Source organism: Saccoglossus kowalevskii, chromosome 1, assembly GCF_978046115.1.
Source record: "Saccoglossus kowalevskii chromosome 1, keSacKowa6.1, whole genome shotgun sequence".
In the NCBI taxonomy this organism is placed as follows: Eukaryota; Metazoa; Hemichordata; class Enteropneusta; family Harrimaniidae; genus Saccoglossus; species Saccoglossus kowalevskii.
The window spans coordinates 44,586,148-44,612,123 of record NC_140641.1 but is presented as its reverse complement, the minus strand read 5'-3'; the positions used below and the strand labels follow the sequence as shown (position 1 = coordinate 44,612,123).

The following is a 25,976-nucleotide window of genomic DNA, read 5'->3' as shown; positions in this document are numbered from 1 at the left end:
GAATATTCCTAAACACTGTCAAAATATGCCAGGCATATTTCTTTTCTGATAACAGCAGAATATTCCTAAACACTGTCAGAATATGCCAGGCATATTTCTTTTCTGATAACAGCAGAATATTCCTAAACACTGTCAGAATATGTCAGGCATATTTCTTTTCTTATAACAGCAGAATATTCCTACTCACTGTCAGAATATGTCAGGCATCTTTTATTCTGATAACAGCAGAATATTCCTAAACACTGTCAGAATATGCCAGGCATATTTCTTTTCAGATAACAGCAGAATTTTCCTAAACGCTGTCAGAAAATGTCAGGCATATTTCTTTTCTGATAACAGCAGAATATTCCTAAACACTGTCAGAATATGTCAGGCATATTTCTTTTCTGATATCAGCAGAATATTCCTAAACACTGTCAGAATATGCAAGGCATATTTCTTTTCTGATAACAGCAGAATATACCTAAACACTGTCAGAATATGTCAGGCATATTTATTTTCTGATAACAGCAGAATATTCCTAAACACTGTCAGAATATGTCAGGCATATTTCTTTTCTGATAACAGCAGAATATTCCTAAACACTGTCAGAATATGTCAGTCATATTTCTTTTCTGATAACAGCAGAATATTCCTACTCACTGTCAGAATATGTCAGGCATATTTCTTTTCTGATAACAGCAGAATATTCCTAAACACTGTCAGAATATGTCAGGCATATTTCTTTTCAGATAACAGCAGAATATTCCTACTCACTGTCAGAATATGTCAGGCATATTTCTTTTCTGATAACAGCAGAATATTCCTAAATACTGTCAGAATATGTCAGGCATATTTCTTTTCTGATAACAGCAGAATATTCCTAAACACTGTCAGAATATGCCAGGCATATTTCTTTTCTGATAACAGCAGAATATACCTAAACACTGTCAGAATATGTCAGGCATATTTATTTTCTGATAACAGCAGAATATTCCTAAACACTGTCAGAATATGTCAGGCATATTTCTTTTCTGATAACAGCAGAATATTCCTAAACACTGTCAGAATATGTCAGTCATATTTCTTTTCTGATAACAGCAGAATATTCCTAAACACTGTCAGAATATGTCAGGCATATTTCTTTTCAGATAACAGCAGAATATTCCTAAACACTGTCAGAATATGTCAGGCATATTTCTTTTCTGATAACAACAGCATATTCCTAAACACTGCCAGAAATTGCTTAAACGTACAATAATTTATTGTTAACTTATTCTATTAACGTATTTATTGCTAATTTTTACTGAAGTCATGTTAATTAGTCATCTATATCATCGAGTAATATATGAACGTAATCGCATCAATTCAATTCGTTAGTTATTTTATATTAACAAGCTTTATTTTCATGTTATTACATTATGTGTGCTGTGAATTTCCATAACCCTTCATACATCATGTACGACATAACTTTATTAGTTCACATAAACCCTCACTCCATATAATAATTAAGAAAATTAACTTAACAATAACACGTACTTGCTAGAATACTGTAGGTAAAGTAATGTGTGGATATGATTGTGTGTGTTTTAGAGGGTATGCTTAACGTGTGTGTATATATGTGGTACGTTGTCATACATATTGTTTAATAAGTGAAACTTCAGTATTATATGAGTGATGGTGACATTCGTGTACAGTCCATCTTCATTGACATTCTGAATCACGATCTCCCTTTAGCAAAATAAGAAAATATTTATTTGCGGGTTCCTTTTTTTTTACTATTTGTACTTGTATTATGTTTTTGTAGTTTACCATTCTGAACCCCTGGGTGGTTTCAGTAGTGTGATTAAGTTATTATTATTCTAATTGCAGTATGCAGGTTTTTGGTTCTTTAAATCTATTTTTGGGGTTTCAGGATTACCTTTAAAATGAAGTTTGTATAATATAATAAGAATAACGACCCCAATATACCACGAGATTTTGACCAGTTTACTATCGCTCGTGTAACTCGTGTAAATCACGCTCGTGTAAATCACGTGATATAATGGTCTCTTGGATGGTTATTCTTTAATTATTGCAACAATTAAGATAATATATCAATAGTACTATGAATAACGCAAAATGACCACTTGCATAGAACATCTAAAATTTAAATTTGTTCGATTTAAACTTCAATTATTCGCAGACTAACATAGGTCATTAATTAATACAACATCCGTGAACACAGTTGATACAGTTCCGGTTTCATCAATGGAGGATATTCATGTCAAGTGAGAGATATTTCGTGTGAGCTAATAACAGAATACTTACATATCACAGTATTTTAATATTTCTTTTATTATTAATATTTGTCTGTAGTATTCTTGTCGTTCACTAATGTTGAATTCTTTTTAAATCAATTTTTATATTTCATGTACTTTTATTATTTACTTTATTAATCTGAAAACCTAAAAGGAAATGTTAACTCTTTCTTTACGGTATTAATAAAGCATTATTCTATTCTATTCTATTCCATTCTAATACATCTTATAAACATCCGCCTAATTCGTGTAGAAGTTTTCCGGTTTCTGCTTGTTACGTTTTGTGGGATGTTAAGTTTTCAGACGTATGTATTTACAATGGAGACGTTTTTTTCCTTTTAATTCAAAGATATACAAGTGTAGTACATAGTATATGAGACACGGTGAGCGTAAATAGGTTTTGACCAGTAAGAAACAGTGATATCTTGGGGGAATATTATTGATATTAAATGTGATAATGCATAAAAGAAACGAAACGAAAAAAAAAAAAACCCAGAGTGTGACTTTTTGGAGAATTTCAAAACGAAAGTAATGACAAATAGTTGTTGACATGTAGAATAGAAAGTTATCTGGGCGAGCTAAATGATTGCAAGGGATTGAACTGATGGTTATAATAGATACCATTATACAGGCAGCCGGCCAATTGCATATTGTTAATTTAGTTTATCATTTCTTAATAAATAGGTTCATAGATTGAATCGTAATTCGTATCGCCTAATCAATAGAAGTATGTTAATGGCGAGATAATTTGGATTCTTGCTTGTAATTGATTTCATGCTATTAAATTTAGACGATTCCATTCAAGTGACAGGGGCGTAACAATGCAATAATTTATCATCAATACGTACTATGTTCAAAGTTACCGTTGTTCATATTATTTTTCTATGCCAGCTGTAAATTACAATTCAATGTATATATAAATATATATAATATCAAGATTGCAATCAGTCAAGGGTGCAGGTTTCATTGTCCCTAAAACTATCGATCCTAATTAGCATAATTTGTTGGATTCAGACGTGGCATGTGAATTCTGATTGAACTCTACCAATAAGGTGTCAATTATATCACATGACCTGTATTGACATTGTCCTGAAAAACTTATATAAGTAGCGTAGAGAAAGCGTTCTAGGATCACAGATTAAAACAAGTACCCGTAACACCACTATGAGCACTACAACGTCTCCCTGGGACAGGTCACACCGAACTGCGCATAGCTCCGAGTCTACATCATACAGTATACACAGCATACTAGAAATGGGCAAGGCTAGTGAAAACATCAGAGAGGACCATGTTAAAGTTGCCAAGACTAGACACAGAATTCATAAACACGGTACAGTAAATACGTAATGTACTTCATTCGGTCTTAACACTAGAATGTCAGTTCATGGTTTTATGTCTAGGACACAATTACAAACGCTGAATGATACAAATGCAAATCATGTGTAATAATTTAGTTCAGAAGATATTCTGACTAAAATCATAAAAGCGGTAATATGTTTTCCGTGTTGTCTTCGTTGAACCCATTATTCTGCTATCATGTAACGTGATTATGATTTTCATGACTATGCAATGAGCAGTCACATCTACTGTAATAATATCAGAAGGTGCTAATAATACAAATACACGAAATATGTTGACTTGGCCACCCCTCACAAACTATTTTATAGGCAGAAAATGTACATTGATTTAGCAACACAGATTAGCGTTACTTCAGTGTATTGTGGGTTGTGGTGTCGTCCACGCGCAGTATTGTGGGTTGTGGTGTCGTCCACGCGCAGTATTGTGGGTTGTGGTGTCGTCCACGCGCAGTATTGTGGGTTGTGGTGTCGTCCACGCGATGTATTGTGGGTTGTGGTGTCGTCCACGCGATGTATTGTGGGTTGTGATGTCGTCCACGCGATGTATTGTGGGTTGTGGTGTCGTCCACGCGATGTATTGTGGGTTGTGATGTCGTCCACGCGATGTATTGTGGGTTGTGGTGTCGTCCAGGCGATGTATTGTGGGTTGTGATGTCGTCCACGCGATGTATTGTGGGTTATGATGTCGTCTAGGCAATGTATTGTGGGTTGTGATGTCGTCCACGCGATGTATTGTGGGTTGTGGTGTCGTTCACGCGATGTATTGTGGGTTGCGGTGTCGTCCACGTGATGTATAGTGGTTTGTGATGTCGTTCACGCGATGTATTGTGGGTTGTGTTGTCGTCCACGTGATATATTGTGGGTTGTGGTGTCGTCCAGGCAATGTATTGTGGGTTGCGGTGTCGTCAACGCGATGTATTGTGGGTTGTGGTGTCGTCTACGAGAATGATTTTATCACACTGTATCACGACTAAATCACTCATTTACAAGATAAAGACCAAGTCACCACTTCAAATGAATTCCATTTAAATGACGTAAACTGGAGAGTAACTAATAAATACGATTAATACATAACTGGCATATTTGCTAGTTTTAAAATGACTGACAAATTAAAAACTCGGCATGTCAACGATATTAATAGTCAATTAGGAAAAGTGTCTATATTTCATGAGGGCATGCCAGTTTCAGTGAAATTGTTAAAATTAGTGTTTACTGAAATCAATTATATGGGTAATTGAGATAATTACCTTAATGACAGTGAAACATGAGTTGTAATGAGGATATACTAATGGTCATCGTAATAAAGCTCAATTTCGTATGTCATCGTCAGACGACGAATACACATTGTACATGTTGTGAAACAAGATCACGTGACACACAGTCCTGTGTTTTTCAGTATCAACAGGTGTCCCACAATGAACCACAATGGTTTGGGTACATACAAAGTCATTGCCTACACTAAACGATAAATTATAACCCAACTCTTTGTCCTTTCCCCCCTCTTTAGAATCGAGGCCTTCTTCGTGTGCCGTCCCTGAAAGTTCATCGGACGCAACTGTCTCCAGTACACCCGAGAAGAGGAAGAAGACAAGGTATAGGTGAGACTTCTATATTTCCGCCGTACAGTACACATGCCATTTTCAGATTTACGGCGCATAACAGATACAGTACACACACCATTTCTCAGATCTACGGCACATAATAGATAGAGTACACACACCATTTCTCAGATCTACGGCACATAACGGATAGAGTACACACACCATTTCTCAGCTCCACGGCACATAATAGAGTACACACACCATTTCTCAGATCTACGGCACATAACAGACAGAGTACACACACCATTTCTCAGCTCCACGGCACATAACAGATAGAGTACACACACCATTTCTCAGATCTACGGCACATAACGGATAGAGTACACACACCATTTCTCAGATCTACGGCACATAACAGATAGAGTACACACACCATTTCTCAGCTCCACGGCACATAATAGAGTACACACACCATTTCTCAGATCTACGGCACATAACAGATAGAGTACACACACCATCTCTCAGATCTACGGCACATAACAGATAGAGTACACACACCATTTCTCAGCTCCACGGCACATAATAGAGTACACACACCATTTCTCAGATCTACGGCACATAACAGATAGAGTACACACACCATTTCTCAGCTCCACGGCACATAACAGATAGAGTACACACATCATTTCTCAGATCTACGGCACATAACGGTAAGAGTACACACACCATTTCTCAGATCTACGGCACATAACAGATAGAGTAGACACACCATCTCTCAGATCTACGGCACATAACAGATAGAGTACACACACCATGTCTCAGATCTACGGCACATAACAGATAGAGTACACACACCATTTCTGAGATTTACGGCATATAACAGATAGAGTACACACACCATTTCTCAGATCTACGGCACATAACGGATAGAGTACACACACAATTTCTCAGCTCCACGGCGCATAACAGATAGAGTACACACACCATTTCTCAGATCTACGGCACATAACAGATAGAGTACACACACCATTTCTCAGATATACGGCACATAACAGATAGAGTACACACACCATTTCTGAGATTTACGGCATATAACAGATAGAGTACACACACCATTTCTCAGATCTACGGCACATAACAGATAGAGTACACACACCATTTTTCAGATCTACGGAACATAATAGATAGAGTACACACACCATTTCCCAGATCTACGGCACATAACAGATAGAGTACACACCATTTCTCAGATCTACGGCACATAACAGATAGAGTAGACACACCATCTCTCAGATCTACGGCACATAACAGATAGAGTACACACACCATTTCTGAGATTTACGGCATATAACAGATAGAGTACACACACCATTTCTCAGATCTACGGCACATAACGGATAGAGTACACACACAATTTCTCAGCTCCACGGCGCATAACAGATAGAGTACACACACCATTTCTCAGATCTACGGCACATAACAGATAGAGTACACACACCATTTCTCAGATATACGGCACATAACAGATAGAGTACACACACCATTTCTGAGATTTACGGCATATAACAGATAGAGTACACACACCATTTCTCAGATCTACGGCACATAACAGATAGAGTACACACACCATTTTTCAGATCTACGGAACATAATAGATAGAGTACACACACCATTTCCCAGATCTACGGCACATAACAGATAGAGTACACACACCATTTCTCAGATCTACGGCACATAACAGGCAGAGTACACACACCATTTCTCAGATCTACGGCACATAACAAATAAGAGTACACACACCATCTCTCAGATCTACGGCACATAACAGATAGAGTACACACACCATTTCCCAGATCTACGGCACATAATAGATAGAGTACACACACCATCTCTCAGATCTACGGCACATAACAGATAGAGTACACACACAATTTCTCAGCTCCACGGCACATAATAGATAGAGTACACACACCATTTCCCAGATCTACGGCACATAACAGATAGAGTACACACACCATTTCTCAGATCTACGGCACATAATAGATAGAGTACACACACCATCTCTCAGATCTACAGTACACGGCTGCTGAAGTACATATCATTTCTAATAACGTCTTCGTAACGCTTTGCAGGACAAAATTTAGTGCTTACCAGCTGGAACAGATGGAGAGAGCTTTCGAGAAGGCACCATACCCGGATACTATGGCGAGACAAGAATTAGCATTGCGAATTGATTTGACAGAGTCGAGGGTGCAGGTACTAGTGCCATATAATACTATTTCACGGGGGTATCACACACGAAACATTCCCTAGCACACTGTATTTGTATCCTATAATAGTACTGGTGAAACGTGATTGAAGTAACCAGAGGGTCATGACGACGTGCTACATCATATAAATTCTCTTCTGGGAAATAGCCAGATGGCCACGTGCCACCTCCTCTAAATCTGCCACTGAGGACTAATCCTAGGGTCGTTTGCCACCTCTACTTTCATTACCTGGGAAGTAACCTGAGGGCGGGTGTCACCTATAAATCCTCCCATTGGAAATAACCCGAGGGGCGAGTACCTGTCTTGACTGGATTACCTATAAATTCGAGTATTAACCCGGAGTATGTACCACCTCTAAACCCGACCCATGGAAAGTAACCCGAGTGGCAGGTACTAACCCGACCCATGTAAAGTAACCTGAGTGGCAGGTACTATCTTCTCTAAATCCTCTCCTATGAAGTAGTAACCTGAGGGACGAATGCCACTTATAAATCTTTTCTGGGTAATTAAACTGGGGGTTGATTTCATCTTTTAAAAATCCTCCCCTGTGAGGTGATCTTAGGGGCGGGTGCCACCTCTAAATCCGCCTCGGTGAAGTACCTTATATTGGCATGAACTCTCATCTTCAGGTATGGTTTCAAAATCGGCGTGCGAAATGGAGAAAAATCAAGACATCTAGCAAATCACCGACGCATTTGAATAGTGAGTAATATATACTTTGTCTAATTTCACATTTTATATCGAAATCACAAATTATATATCGAAATCACTGACTCTAATACTACAGACTCTTTACCAATACCGCTTACACCATATCTATATCGCATGCTCTTTATCTAAACCACAAACTATTTATCTAAATTACACACTAAACTACAGCAGCATATAATCATAAGCTGCAGACAACGTTCTGTATTCATTTCATTCATTATTGCAGCATCCGACCATATCTAGTCATGCCATACTAGTATGAATCAGTATGTGTTCTCGTAAGTTCATCACCGAGGGCGTGATTTCGGTTCGGGCCGAGTGTCCAGGCACCTAATCTTGGCACGGGCAGGGTTTCATATTCTATATCCCAGAACCTCTATATAAATCACATGCACTATATGCATATAACAGACTAATTGATTAAAGCACACACCGCAGTGGGGTTTTGTGAATGCTACAAAGCAAACTATATGAATCAACTCACGAAAAATAGGAATCGATGGACAGAAAAGCTAAATATATAGTGTCCTCTTTGGTAAAAAGTTGCTATTTCGATTCACCTACGCAACCGAATTTCTGAACCGTTTATGGCATCGCCCTTCTTAGAGAACATGGTGTTATTTGGGTACAAATTGGTACAAAAACATGGCGCTGTTTTTGCTAATGAACCAATGGAGGGCCCTTGATATATACACGGGTACGATATCTAAATCACTATATCTACTGATTACACTATATATCTCAATCTCTATATCTACTGACTATACTATATATCTAAATCACTTGTATCTACACTTTACACTATATATCTCAATCACTATATCTACTGACTACACTATATATCTAAATCACTATATCTACTGATTACACTATATATCCAAATCACTTGTATCTACACTTTACACTATATATCTCAATCACTATATCTACTGACTACACTATATATCTAAATCACTATATCTACTGATTACACTATATATCTACATCACTATATCTACTGACTACACTATATATCTAAATCACTATATCTACTGACTACACTATATATCTAAATCACTATATCTACTGATTACACTATCAATCTAAATCACTATATCTACTGATTTCAGTATATATCTAAATCGCTATATCTACTGATTACACTTTATATCTAAATCACTATATCAACTGATTACACTATGCATCTAAATCACTATATCTACGTATTACACTATATATCTAAATCACTATATCTACAGACTACACAATATATCTAAATCACTATATCTCCTGACTACACTATATATCTAAATCACTATATCTACTGACTCCGCTATATATCTAAATCACTATATCAACTGATTACACTATATATCTCAATCACTATATCTACTGATTACAATATCTAACTAAATCACTACAACTACTGACTACGCTAAATATCTAAATCACTATATCTACTGATTACACTATATATCTCAATCACTATATCTACTGACTACACTATATATTTAAATCACTTTTATCTACTGATTACACTATATATCGCAATCACTATATCTACTGATTACACTATATATCTAAATCACTATATCTACTGATTGCACTATATATCTAAATCACTATATCTTCTGATTACACTATATATCTAAATCACTATATCAACTGATTACACTATGCATCTAAATCACTATATCTACTGATTACACTATATATCTAAATAACTATATCTACTGATTACACTATAAATCTAAATCACTGTATCTACTGATTACAGAATATATCTAAGTCGCTATATCTACAATCTGATTAAAATCTGATGTAGTGTACGGGCTTTAATTATTTTGGCTATAAACTTATTTTAATTTTATTTTTTATTACTTTTGTTATTAATGCCTTTTTATTTTATTATTTTACTTTGATTTTGATTTTTTTTAATTCCGCCCTACATACATCTGATCCGACGCCTACGTAAGTCCCGTTCAAATCTCGCGTAAGTAACAGCCAATCACAGGCCCCCTTTTATAGAGTCTGTCGGTTGCTTACTTTTCAGTGTAGCGATACTCTACGGGCAATCTTTCTGTACATTATATTTTGCCCACTTGAATAAACCATTAATAGAAAATTGCTAGTATATTTTTATTTACAAAAGAAATTCCACAGCATTTTCCAATTTTTGTCATTACATTGAATATTTTGTTCACTTCCAACAAATGTGTACACTTCCTGATACATCTTCGCCAGCCAAGGTTCGTTTATTCAGTCATCGCTTCAATTTTACATCAAACACTGAGCATAATTATCTAAAATGGAAGCAAAAAAAAAAGTAAATCGTAATGATTAGAACACTGTAAACAGCTATAGTAAACAATGCAAATTTTAAATTGTATAACGGTCACCGGCCCACGGCATCGACGCAGAAAATTGGAGCAATAAAATATTTCCTGATCAATTGCGATGTGTTCCAAATAAAAAATATTTTATTCCAGTCCAAATCAGCTCAATTACTTTGATAAAGAGTTATTGTATAATGTACAAAATGTTGATACATTTTGATGAATATTTACAGCTACGGCTTCAATACCGTAGACGGTTTTGACCCGATCGTCAACAAAACATCACCCGTCTCCAGGGCAAGCGACTGGAAAAAGACACCGGTGTTCGGTCGAACCGGTGGAAACAAAATCGTCACTCCCAGAATAACTACGCAAAGTAACGATCTAAACTCGAACCATTCGAGCCACAATATAAACATAAAAAAATGACTTTCGTTGCATTTGACAATGATAAACTTACCGAAAAGCCATGTTCTTCTCGGTCCTAACGTCGGTATAATCCGCCATTTTATGTTTGAGTGTGTTTGCCACCTGACTCTGCCCAGTGACGTCATCATGTGCGCTATAGAAGAAGGTCTGTGATTCGTTGACTAAAATCGTCGACAGTGGGTCTCGTTGAAATCTCGTTACATAGGCATCGGCTCAGATGTATGTAGGGCGGAATTTTAAAAAAATCACAAAATCAAAATCAAAGTAAAATAATAAAATAAAAAGGCATTAATAACAAAAGTAATAAAACATAAAATTAAAATAAGTTTATAGCCAAAATAATTAAAGCCCGTACACTACATCAGATTTTAATCAGATTGCTATATCTACTGATTACACTTTATATCTAAATCACTATATCAACTGATTACACTATATATCTAATTCACTAAATCTACTGACTACACTATATATCTCAATCACTATATCTACTGACTACACTATATATCTAAATCACTATATCTACTGATTACACTATATATCTAAATCACTTTTATCTACTGATTACACTATATATCTCAATCACTATATCTACTGATTACACTATATATCTAAATCACTATATCAACTGATTGCACTATATATCTAAATCACTATATCTTCTGATTACACTATATATCTAAATCACTATATCAACTGACTACACTATGAATCTAAATCACTATATCTACTGATTACACTATATATCTAAATAACTATATCTACTGATTACACTATAAATCTAAATCACTATATCTAAATTACACTTTATATCTAAATCACTATATCAACTGATTACACTATATATCTAATTCACTATATATACTGACTACACTATATATCTAAACCACTATATCTACTGATTACTCTATCTAACTAAATCACTATAACTACTGACTACACTATACATCTAAATCACTATATCTACTGACTACGCTATATATCTAAATCACTATATCTACTGATTACACTATATATCTAAATCGCTATATCTACTGATTACAGTATATATCTAAATTACTATATCTACTGACTACACTATGTATCTATATCACTATATCTACTGATTACACTATATATCTAAATCACTATATCTACTGATTGCACTATATATCTAAATCACTATATCTTCTGATTACACTATATATCTAAATCACTATATCAACTGATTACACTATGCATCTAAATCACTATATCTACTGCTTACACTATATATCTAAATAACTATATCTACTGATTACACTATAAATCTAAATCACTATATCTACTGATTACAGAATATATCTAAGTCGCTATATCTACTGATTACACTTTATATCTAAATCACTATATCAACTGATTACACTATATATCTAATTCACTATATCTACTGACTACACTATATATCTCAATCACTATATCTACTGACTACACTATATATCTAAATCACTATATCTACTGATTACACTATATATCTAAATCACTTTTATCTACTGATTACACTATATATCTCAATCACTATATCTACTGATTACACTATATATCTAAATCACTATATCTACTGATTGCACTATATATCTAAATCACTACATCTACTGACTACGCTATATATCTAAATCACTATAACTACTGATTACACTATATATCTAAATCACTATATATACTGATTGCACTATATATCTAAATCACTATATCTTCTGATTACACTGTATATCTAAATCACTATATCTACTGATTACACTATGCATCTAAATAACTATATCAACTGATTACACTTTATATCTAAATCACTATATCAACTGATTACACTATATATCTAATTCACTATATCTACTGACTATACTATATATCTCAATCTCTATATCTACTGACTACACTATATATCTAAATCACTATATCTACTGATTACACTATATATCTAAATCACTTTTATCTACTGATTGCACTATATATCTCAATCACTATATCTACTGATAACACTAAATATCTAAATCACTATATCTACTGATTGCACTATATATCTAAATCACTATATCTTCTGATTACACTATATATCTAAATCACTATATCAACTGATTACACTATGCATCTAAATCACTATATCTACTGATTACACTATATATCTAAATAACTATATCTACTGATTACACTTTATATCTAAATCACTATATCAACTGATTACACTATATATCTAATTTACTATATCTACTGACTACACTATATATCTAAATCACTATATCAACTGATTACACTATGCATCTAAATCACTATATCTACTGATTACACTATATATCTAAATAACTATATCTACTGATTACACTATAAATCTAAATCACTATATCTACTGATTACAGAATATATCTAAGTCGCTATATCTACTGATTACACTTTATATCTAAATCACTATATCAACTGACTACACTATATATCTCAATCACTATATCTACTGACTACACTATATATCTAAATCACTATATCTACTGATTACACTATATATCTAAATCACTTTTATCTACTGATTACACTCTATATCTCAATCACTATATCTACTGATTACACTATATATCTAAATCACTATATCTACTGATTGAACTATATATCTAAATCACTATATCTACTGATTACACTATATATCTCAATAACTATGTCTACTGATTACACTATAAATCTAAATCACTATATCTACTGATTACAGTATATATCTAAATCGCTATATCTACTGATTACACTTTATATCTAAATCACTATATCAACTGATTACACTATCAATCTAATTCACTATCTATACTGACTACACTATATATCTAAACCACTATATCTACTGATTACACTATCTAACTAAATCACTATAACTACTGACTACACTATACATCTAAATCACTATATCTACCGACTACGCTATATATCTAAATCACTATATCTACTGATTACACTATATATCTAAATCGCTATATCTACTGATTACAGTATATATCTAAATTACTATATCTACTGACTACACTATGTAACTATATCACTATATCTACTGATTACACTATATATCTAAATCACTATATCTACTGATTGCACTATATATCTAAATCACTATATCTTCTGATTACACTATATATCTAAATCACTATATCAACTGATTACACTATGCATCTAAATCACTATATCTACTGATTACACTATATATCTAAATAACTATATCTACTGATTACACTATCAATCTAAATCACTATATCTACTGATTACAGAATATATCTAAGTCGCTATATCTACTGATTACACTTTATATCTAAATCACTATATCAACTGATTACACTATATATCTAATTCACTATATCTACTGACTACACTATATATCTCAATCACTATATCTACTGACTACATTATATATCTAAATCACTATATCTACTGATTACACTATATATCTAAATCACTTTATCTACTGATTACACTATATATCTCAATCACTATATCTACTGATTACACTATATGTCTCAATCACTATATCTACTGATTGCACTATATATCTAAATCACTATATCTTCTGATCACACTATATATCTAAATCACTATATCAACTGATTACACTATGCATCTAAATCACTATATCTACTGATTACACTATAAATCTAAATCACTATATCTACTGATTACAGTATATATCTAAATAACTATATCTACTGATTACACTATAAATCTAAATCACTATATCTACTGATTACAGTATATATCTAAATCGCTATATCTACTGATTACACTTTATATCTAAATCACTATATCAACTGATTACACTATATATCTAATTCACTATATATACTGACTACACTATATATCTAAACCACTATATCTACTGATTACACTATCTAACTAAATCACTATAACTACTGACTACACTATACATCTAAATCACTATATCTACTGACTACGCTATATATCTAAATCACTATATCTACTGATTACACTATATATCTAAATCGCTATATCTACTGATTACAGTATATATCTAAATTACTATATCTACTGACTACACTATGTATCTATATCACTATATCTACTGATTACACTATATATCTAAATTACTATATCTACTGACTACACTATGTATCTATATCACTATATCTACTGATTACACTATATATCTAAATCGCTATATCTACTGATTACACTATATAACTCAATCACTATATCTACTGATTACAGTATATATCTAAATCACTATATCTACTGATTGCACTATATATCTAAATCACTATATCTACTGACTACACTATATATCTAAACCACTATATCTACTGATTACACTATATATCTAAATCACTTTTATCGACTGTTTACACTGTATATCTTAATCACTATATCTACTGATTACACTATATATCTAAATCACTATATCTACTGATTGCACTATATATCTAAATCACTACATCTACTGACTACGCTATCTATCTAAATCACTATATCTACTGATTGCACTATATATCTAAATCACTATATCTTCTGATTACACTATATATCTAAATCACTATATCAACTGATTACACTTTATATCTAAATCACTATATCTATTGATTACACTATATATCTCAATCACTATATCTACTGATTACACTATACATCTAATTCACTATATCTACTGACTAAACTATATATCTAAACCACTATATCTACTGATTACACTATCTAACTAAATCACTATAACTAGTGACTACACTATACATCTAAATCACTATATCCACTGACTACGCTATATATCTAAATCACTATATCTACTGATTACACTATATATCTAAATCACTATATCTACTGACTACACTATATATCTAAACCACTATATCTACTGATTACACTATATATCTAAATAACTTTTATCTACTGTTTACACTGTATATCTGAATCACTATATCTACTGATTACACTATACATCTAAATCACTATATCTACTGATTGCACTATATATCTAAACCACTACATCTACTGATTACACTATATATCTAAATCACAATATCTACTGATTGCACTATATATCTAAATCACTATATCTTCTGATTACACTATATATCTAAATCACTATATCAACTGATTACACTATGCATCTAAATCACTATATCTACTGATTACACTATATATCTAAATAACTATATCTACTGATTACAGTATATATCTAAATCGCTATATCTACTGATTACACTTTATATCTAAATCACTATATCTACTGATTGCACTATATATCTAAATCACTTTTATCTACTGATTACACTATATATCTCAATCACTATATCTACTGATTACACTATATATCTAAATCACTATATCTACTGATTGCACTATATATCTAAATCACTATATCTTCTGATTACGCTATATATCTAAATCACTATATCAACTGATTACACTATGCATCTAAATAACTATATCTACTGATTACACTATCAATCTAAGTCACTATATCTACTGATTTCAGTATATATCTAAATCGCTATATCTACTGATTACACTTTATATCTAAATCACTATATCAACTGATTACACTATATATCTAATTCACTATATCTACTGACTAAACTATATATCTAAACCACTATATCTACTGATTACACTATCTAACTAAATCACTATAACTACTGACTACACTATACATCTAAATCACTTGTATCTACACTTTACACTATATATCTCAATCACTATATCTACTGACTACACTATATATCTAAATCACTATATCTACTGATTACACTATATATCCAAATCACTTGTATCTACACTTTACACTATATATCTCAATCACTATATCTACTGAATACGCTATATATCTAAATCACTATATCTACTGATTACACTATATATCTAAATCACTATATCTACTGACTACACTATATATCTAAACCACTATATCTACTGATTACACTATATATCTAAATAACTTTTATCTACTGTTTACACTGTATATCTGAATCACTATATCTACTGATTACACTATATATCTAAATCACTATATCTACTGATTGCACTATATATCTAAACCACTACATCTACTGACTACGCTATATATCTAAATCACTATATCTACTGATTACACTATATATCTAAATCACTATATCTACTGATTGCACTATATATCTAAATCACTATATCTTCTGATTACACTATATATCTAAATCACTATATCTACTGTTTACACTATATATCTAAATCACTATATCTACTGTTTACACTATATATCTAAATCACTATATCTACTGATTACACTATATATCTAAATAACTTTTATCTACTGTTTACACTGTATATCTGAATCACTATATCTACTGATTACACTATATATCTAAATCACTATATCTACTGATTGCACTATATATCTAAACCACTACATCTACTGACTACGCTATATATCTAAATCACTATATCTACTGATTACACTATATATCTAAATCATTATATCTACTGATTGCACTATATATCTAAATCACTATATCTTCTGATTACACTATATATCTAAATCACTATATCTACTGTTTACACTATATATCTAAATCACTATATCTACTGTTTACACTATATATCTAAATCACTATATCAACTGATTACACTATGCATCTAAATCACTATATCTACTGATTACACTACATATCTAATTCACTATATCTACTGACTACACTATATATCCCAATCACTATATCTACTGACTACACTATATATCTAAATCACTATATCTACTGATTACAATATATATCTAAATCACTTTTATCTACTGATTACACTATATATCTCAATCACTATATCTACTGATTACACTATATATCTACTGATTGCACTATATATCTAAATCGCTATATCTTCTGATTACACTATATATTTAAATCACTATATCAACTGATTACACTATGCATCTAAATCACTATATCTACTGATTACACTATATATCTAAATAACTATATCTACTGATTACACTATAAATCTAAATCACTATATCTACTGATTACAGTATATATCTAAATCGCTATATCTACTGATTACACTTTATATCTAAATCACTATATCAACTGATTACACTATATATCTAATTCACTATATCTGCTGACTAAACTATATATCTAAACCACTATATCTACTGATTACACTATCTAACTAAATCACTATAACTACTGACTACACTATACATCTAAATCACTATATCTACTGAATACGCTATATATCTAAATCACTATATCTACTGATTACACTATATATCTAAATCACTATATCTACTGACTACACTATATATCTAAACCACTATATCTACTGATTACACTATATATCTAAATAACTTTTATCAACTGTTTACACTGTATATCTGAATCACTATATCTACTGATTACACTATATATCTAAATCACTATATCTACTGATTGCACTATATATCTAAACCACTACATCTACTGACTACGCTATATATCTAAATCACTATATCTACTGATTACACTATATATCTAAATCACTATATCTACTGACTACACTATATATCTAAACCACTATATCTACTGATTACACTATATATCTAAATAACTTTTATCTACTGTTTACACTGTATATCTGAATCACTATATCTACTGATTACACTATACCTCTAAATCACTATATCTACTGATTGCACTATATATCTAAACCACTACATCTACTGATTACACTATATATCTAAATCACAATATCTACTGATTGCACTATATATCTAAATCACTATATCTTCTGATTACACTATATATCTAAATCACTATATCAACTGATTACACTATGCATCTAAATCACTATATCTACTGATTACACTATATATCTAAATAACTATATCTACTGATTACAGTATATATCTAAATCGCTATATCTACTGATTACACTTTATATCTAAATCACTATATCTACTGATTGCACTATATATCTAAATCACTTTTATCTACTGATTACACTATATATCTCAATCACTATATCTACTGATTACACTATATATCTAAATCACTATATCTACTGATTGCACTATATATCTAAATCACTATATCTTCTGATTACGCTATATATCTAAATCACTATATCAACTGATTACACTATGCATCTAAATAACTATATCTACTGATTACACTATCAATCTAAGTCACTATATCTACTGATTTCAGTATATATCTAAATCGCTATATCTACTGATTACACTTTATATCTAAATCACTATATCAACTGATTACACTATATATCTAATTCACTATATCTACTGACTAAACTATATATCTAAACCACTATATCTACTGATTACACTATCTAACTAAATCACTATAACTACTGACTACACTATACATCTAAATCACTTGTATCTACACTTTACACTATATATCTCAATCACTATATCTACTGACTACACTATATATCTAAATCACTATATCTACTGATTACACTATATATCCAAATCACTTGTATCTACACTTTACACTATATATCTCAATCACTATATCTACTGAATACGCTATATATCTAAATCACTATATCTACTGATTACACTATATATCTAAATCACTATATCTACTGACTACACTATATATCTAAACCACTATATCTACTGATTACACTATATATCTAAATAACTTTTATCTACTGTTTACACTGTATATCTGAATCACTATATCTACTGATTACACTATATATCTAAATCACTATATCTACTGATTGCACTATATATCTAAACCACTACATCTACTGACTACGCTATATATCTAAATCACTATATCTACTGATTACACTATATATCTAAATCACTATATCTACTGATTGCACTATATATCTAAATCACTATATCTTCTGATTACACTATATATCTAAATCACTATATCTACTGTTTACACTATATATCTAAATCACTATATCTACTGTTTACACTATATATCTAAATCACTATATCTACTGATTACACTATATATCTAAATAACTTTTATCTACTGTTTACACTGTATATCTGAATCACTATATCTACTGATTACACTATATATCTAAATCACTATATCTACTGATTGCACTATATATCTAAACCACTACATCTACTGACTACGCTATATATCTAAATCACTATATCTACTGATTACACTATATATCTAAATCATTATATCTACTGATTGCACTATATATCTAAATCACTATATCTTCTGATTACACTATATATCTAAATCACTATATCTACTGTTTACACTATATATCTAAATCACTATATCTACTGTTTACACTATATATCTAAATCACTATATCAACTGATTACACTATGCATCTAAATCACTATATCTACTGATTACACTACATATCTAATTCACTATATCTACTGACTACACTATATATCCCAATCACTATATCTACTGACTACACTATATATCTAAATCACTATATCTACTGATTACAATATATATCTAAATCACTTTTATCTACTGATTACACTATATATCTCAATCACTATATCTACTGATTACACTATATATCTACTGATTGCACTATATATCTAAATCGCTATATCTTCTGATTACACTATATATTTAAATCACTATATCAACTGATTACACTATGCATCTAAATCACTATATCTACTGATTACACTATATATCTAAATAACTATATCTACTGATTACACTATAAATCTAAATCACTATATCTACTGATTACAGTATATATCTAAATCGCTATATCTACTGATTACACTTTATATCTAAATCACTATATCAACTGATTACACTATATATCTAATTCACTATATCTGCTGACTAAACTATATATCTAAACCACTATATCTACTGATTACACTATCTAACTAAATCACTATAACTACTGACTACACTATACATCTAAATCACTATATCTACTGAATACGCTATATATCTAAATCACTATATCTACTGATTACACTATATATCTAAATCACTATATCTACTGACTACACTATATATCTAAACCACTATATCTACTGATTACACTATATATCTAAATAACTTTTATCAACTGTTTACACTGTATATCTGAATCACTATATCTACTGATTACACTATATATCTAAATCACTATATCTACTGATTGCACTATATATCTAAACCACTACATCTACTGACTACGCTATATATCTAAATCACTATATCTACTGATTACACTATATATCTAAATCACTATATCTACTGATTGCACTATATATCTAAATCACTATATCTTCTGATTACACTATATATCTAAATCACTATATCTACTGTGTACACTATATATCTAAATCACTATATCTACTGTTTACACTATATATCTAAATCACTATATCTACTGATTACACTATATATCTAAATAACTTTTATTACTGTTTACACTGTATATCTGAATCACTATATCAACTGATTACACTATATATCTAAATCACTATATCTACTGTTTGCACTATATATCTAAACCACTACATCTACTGACTACGCTATATATCTAAATCACTATATCTACTGATTACACTATATATCTAAATCACTATATCTACTGATTGCACTATATATCTAAATCACTTTTATCTACTGATTACACTATATATCTCAATCACTATATCTACTGATTACACTATATATCTAAATCACTATATCTACTGATTGCACTATATATCTAAATCACTATATCTTCTGATTACGCTATATATCTAAATCACTATATCAACTGATTACACTATGCATCTAAATAACTATATCTACTGATTACACTATCAATCTAAGTCACTATATCTACTGATTTCAGTATATATCTAAATCGCTATATCTACTGATTACACTTTATATCTAAATCACTATATCAACTGATTACACTATATATCTAATTCACTATATCTACTGACTAAACTATATATCTAAACCACTATATCTACTGATTACACTATCTAACTAAATCACTATAACTACTGACTACACTATACATCTAAATCACTTGTATCTACACTTTACACTATATATCTCAATCACTATATCTACTGACTACACTATATATCTAAATCACTATATCTACTGATTACACTATATATCCAAATCACTTGTATCTACACTTTACACTATATATCTCAATCACTATATCTACTGAATACGCTATATATCTAAATCACTATATCTACTGATTACACTATATATCTAAATCACTATATCTACTGACTACACTATATATCTAAACCACTATATCTACTGATTACACTATATATCTAAATAACTTTTATCTACTGTTTACACTGTATATCTGAATCACTATATCTACTGATTACACTATATATCTAAATCACTATATCTACTGATTGCACTATATATCTAAACCACTACATCTACTGACTACGCTATATATCTAAATCACTATATCTACTGATTACACTATATATCTAAATCACTATATCTACTGATTGCACTATATATCTAAATCACTATATCTTCTGATTACACTATATATCTAAATCACTATATCTACTGTTTACACTATATATCTAAATCACTATATCTACTGTTTACACTATATATCTAAATCACTATATCTACTGATTACACTATATATCTAAATAACTTTTATCTACTGTTTACACTGTATATCTGAATCACTATATCTACTGATTACACTATATATCTAAATCACTATATCTACTGATTGCACTATATATCTAAACCACTACATCTACTGACTACGCTATATATCTAAATCACTATATCTACTGATTACACTATATATCTAAATCATTATATCTACTGATTGCACTATATATCTAAATCACTATATCTTCTGATTACACTATATATCTAAATCACTATATCTACTGTTTACACTATATATCTAAATCACTATATCTACTGTTTACACTATATATCTAAATCACTATATCAACTGATTACACTATGCATCTAAATCACTATATCTACTGATTACACTACATATCTAATTCACTATATCTACTGACTACACTATATATCCCAATCACTATATCTACTGACTACACTATATATCTAAATCACTATATCTACTGATTACAATATATATCTAAATCACTTTTATCTACTGATTACACTATATATCTCAATCACTATATCTACTGATTACACTATATATCTACTGATTGCACTATATATCTAAATCGCTATATCTTCTGATTACACTATATATTTAAATCACTATATCAACTGATTACACTATGCATCTAAATCACTATATCTACTGATTACACTATATATCTAAATAACTATATCTACTGATTACACTATAAATCTAAATCACTATATCTACTGATTACAGTATATATCTAAATCGCTATATCTACTGATTACACTTTATATCTAAATCACTATATCAACTGATTACACTATATATCTAATTCACTATATCTGCTGACTAAACTATATATCTAAACCACTATATCTACTGATTACACTATCTAACTAAATCACTATAACTACTGACTACACTATACATCTAAATCACTATATCTACTGAATACGCTATATATCTAAATCACTATATCTACTGATTACACTATATATCTAAATCACTATATCTACTGACTACACTATATATCTAAACCACTATATCTACTGATTACACTATATATCTAAATAACTTTTATCAACTGTTTACACTGTATATCTGAATCACTATATCTACTGATTACACTATATATCTAAATCACTATATCTACTGATTGCTCTATATATCTAAACCACTACATCTACTGACTACGCTATATATCTAAATCACTATATCTACTGATTACACTATATATCTAAATCACTATATCTACTGATTGCACTATATATCTAAATCACTATATCTTCTGATTACACTATATATCTAAATCACTATATCTACTGTTTACACTATATATCTAAATCACTATATCTACTGTTTACACTATATATCTAAATCACTATATCTACTGATTACACTATATATCTAAATAACTTTTATTACTGTTTACACTGTATATCTGAATCACTATATCAACTGATTACACTATATATCTAAATCACTATATCTACTGATTGCACTATATATCTAAACCACTACATCTACTGACTACGCTATATATCTAAATCACTATATCTACTGATTACACTATATATCTAAATCACTATATCTACTGATTGCACTATATATCTAAATCACTTTTATCTACTGATTACACTATATATCTCAATCACTATATCTACTGATTACACTATATATCTAAATCACTATATCTACTGATTGCACTATATATCTAAATCACTATATCTTCTGATTACGCTATATATCTAAATCACTATATCAACTGATTACACTATGCATCTAAATAACTATATCTACTGATTACACTATCAATCTAAGTCACTATATCTACTGATTTCAGTATATATCTAAATCGCTATATCTACTGATTACACTTTATATCTAAATCACTATATCAACTGATTACACTATATATCTAATTCACTATATCTACTGACTAAACTATATATCTAAACCACTATATCTACTGATTACACTATCTAACTAAATCACTATAACTACTGACTACACTATACATCTAAATCACTTGTATCTACACTTTACACTATATATCTCAATCACTATATCTACTGACTACACTATATATCTAAATCACTATATCTACTGATTACACTATATATCCAAATCACTTGTATCTACACTTTACACTATATATCTCAATCACTATATCTACTGAATACGCTATATATCTAAATCACTATATCTACTGATTACACTATATATCTAAATCACTATATCTACTGACTACACTATATATCTAAACCACTATATCTACTGATTACACTATATATCTAAATAACTTTTATCTACTGTTTACACTGTATATCTGAATCACTATATCTACTGATTACACTATATATCTAAATCACTATATCTACTGATTGCACTATATATCTAAACCACTACATCTACTGACTACGCTATATATCTAAATCACTATATCTACTGATTACACTATATATCTAAATCACTATATCTACTGATTGCACTATATATCTAAATCACTATATCTTCTGATTACACTATATATCTAAATCACTATATCTACTGTTTACACTATATATCTAAATCACTATATCTACTGTTTACACTATATATCTAAATCACTATATCTACTGATTACACTATATATCTAAATAACTTTTATCTACTGTTTACACTGTATATCTGAATCACTATATCTACTGATTACACTATATATCTAAATCACTATATCTACTGATTGCACTATATATCTAAACCACTACATCTACTGACTACGCTATATATCTAAATCACTATATCTACTGATTACACTATATATCTAAATCATTATATCTACTGATTGCACTATATATCTAAATCACTATATCTTCTGATTACACTATATATCTAAATCACTATATCTACTGTTTACACTATATATCTAAATCACTATATCTACTGTTTACACTATATATCTAAATCACTATATCAACTGATTACACTATGCATCTAAATCACTATATCTACTGATTACACTACATATCTAATTCACTATATCTACTGACTACACTATATATCCCAATCACTATATCTACTGACTACACTATATATCTAAATCACTATATCTACTGATTACAATATATATCTAAATCACTTTTATCTACTGATTACACTATATATCTCAATCACTATATCTACTGATTACACTATATATCTACTGATTGCACTATATATCTAAATCGCTATATCTTCTGATTACACTATATATTTAAATCACTATATCAACTGATTACACTATGCATCTAAATCACTATATCTACTGATTACACTATATATCTAAATAACTATATCTACTGATTACACTATAAATCTAAATCACTATATCTACTGATTACAGTATATATCTAAATCGCTATATCTACTGATTACACTTTATATCTAAATCACTATATCAACTGATTACACTATATATCTAATTCACTATATCTGCTGACTAAACTATATATCTAAACCACTATATCTACTGATTACACTATCTAACTAAATCACTATAACTACTGACTACACTATACATCTA

At 30.5% G+C, this 25,976-nt stretch overlaps 1 protein-coding gene and 1 long non-coding RNA gene across 2 annotated transcripts in view; one reads left to right on the top strand and one right to left on the bottom strand.

The window, feature by feature from the left end:
• The first annotated feature begins 3,533 nt into the window (after positions 1–3,533).
• LOC102808469 (retinal homeobox protein Rx1-like) overlaps positions 3,534–25,976 on the top strand; it is a 72,112-nt gene continuing 49,669 nt past the window's right edge. The window contains exons 1-4 of the mRNA XM_085498068.1: positions 3,534–3,609; positions 5,145–5,235; positions 7,311–7,434; positions 8,078–8,150. Coding sequence (XP_085354194.1) covers positions 3,534–3,609; positions 5,145–5,235; positions 7,311–7,434; positions 8,078–8,150 — 364 coding nt within the window. The remainder of the gene's footprint in view (positions 3,610–5,144; positions 5,236–7,310; positions 7,435–8,077; positions 8,151–25,976) is intronic.
• LOC146750920 (uncharacterized) lies at positions 10,264–11,264 on the bottom strand. The gene is made up of 2 exons (XR_014928842.1): positions 10,935–11,264; positions 10,264–10,441 (listed from the first exon to the last, which is right to left on the bottom strand). It is a non-coding gene; the product is annotated as an uncharacterized LOC146750920 (long non-coding RNA).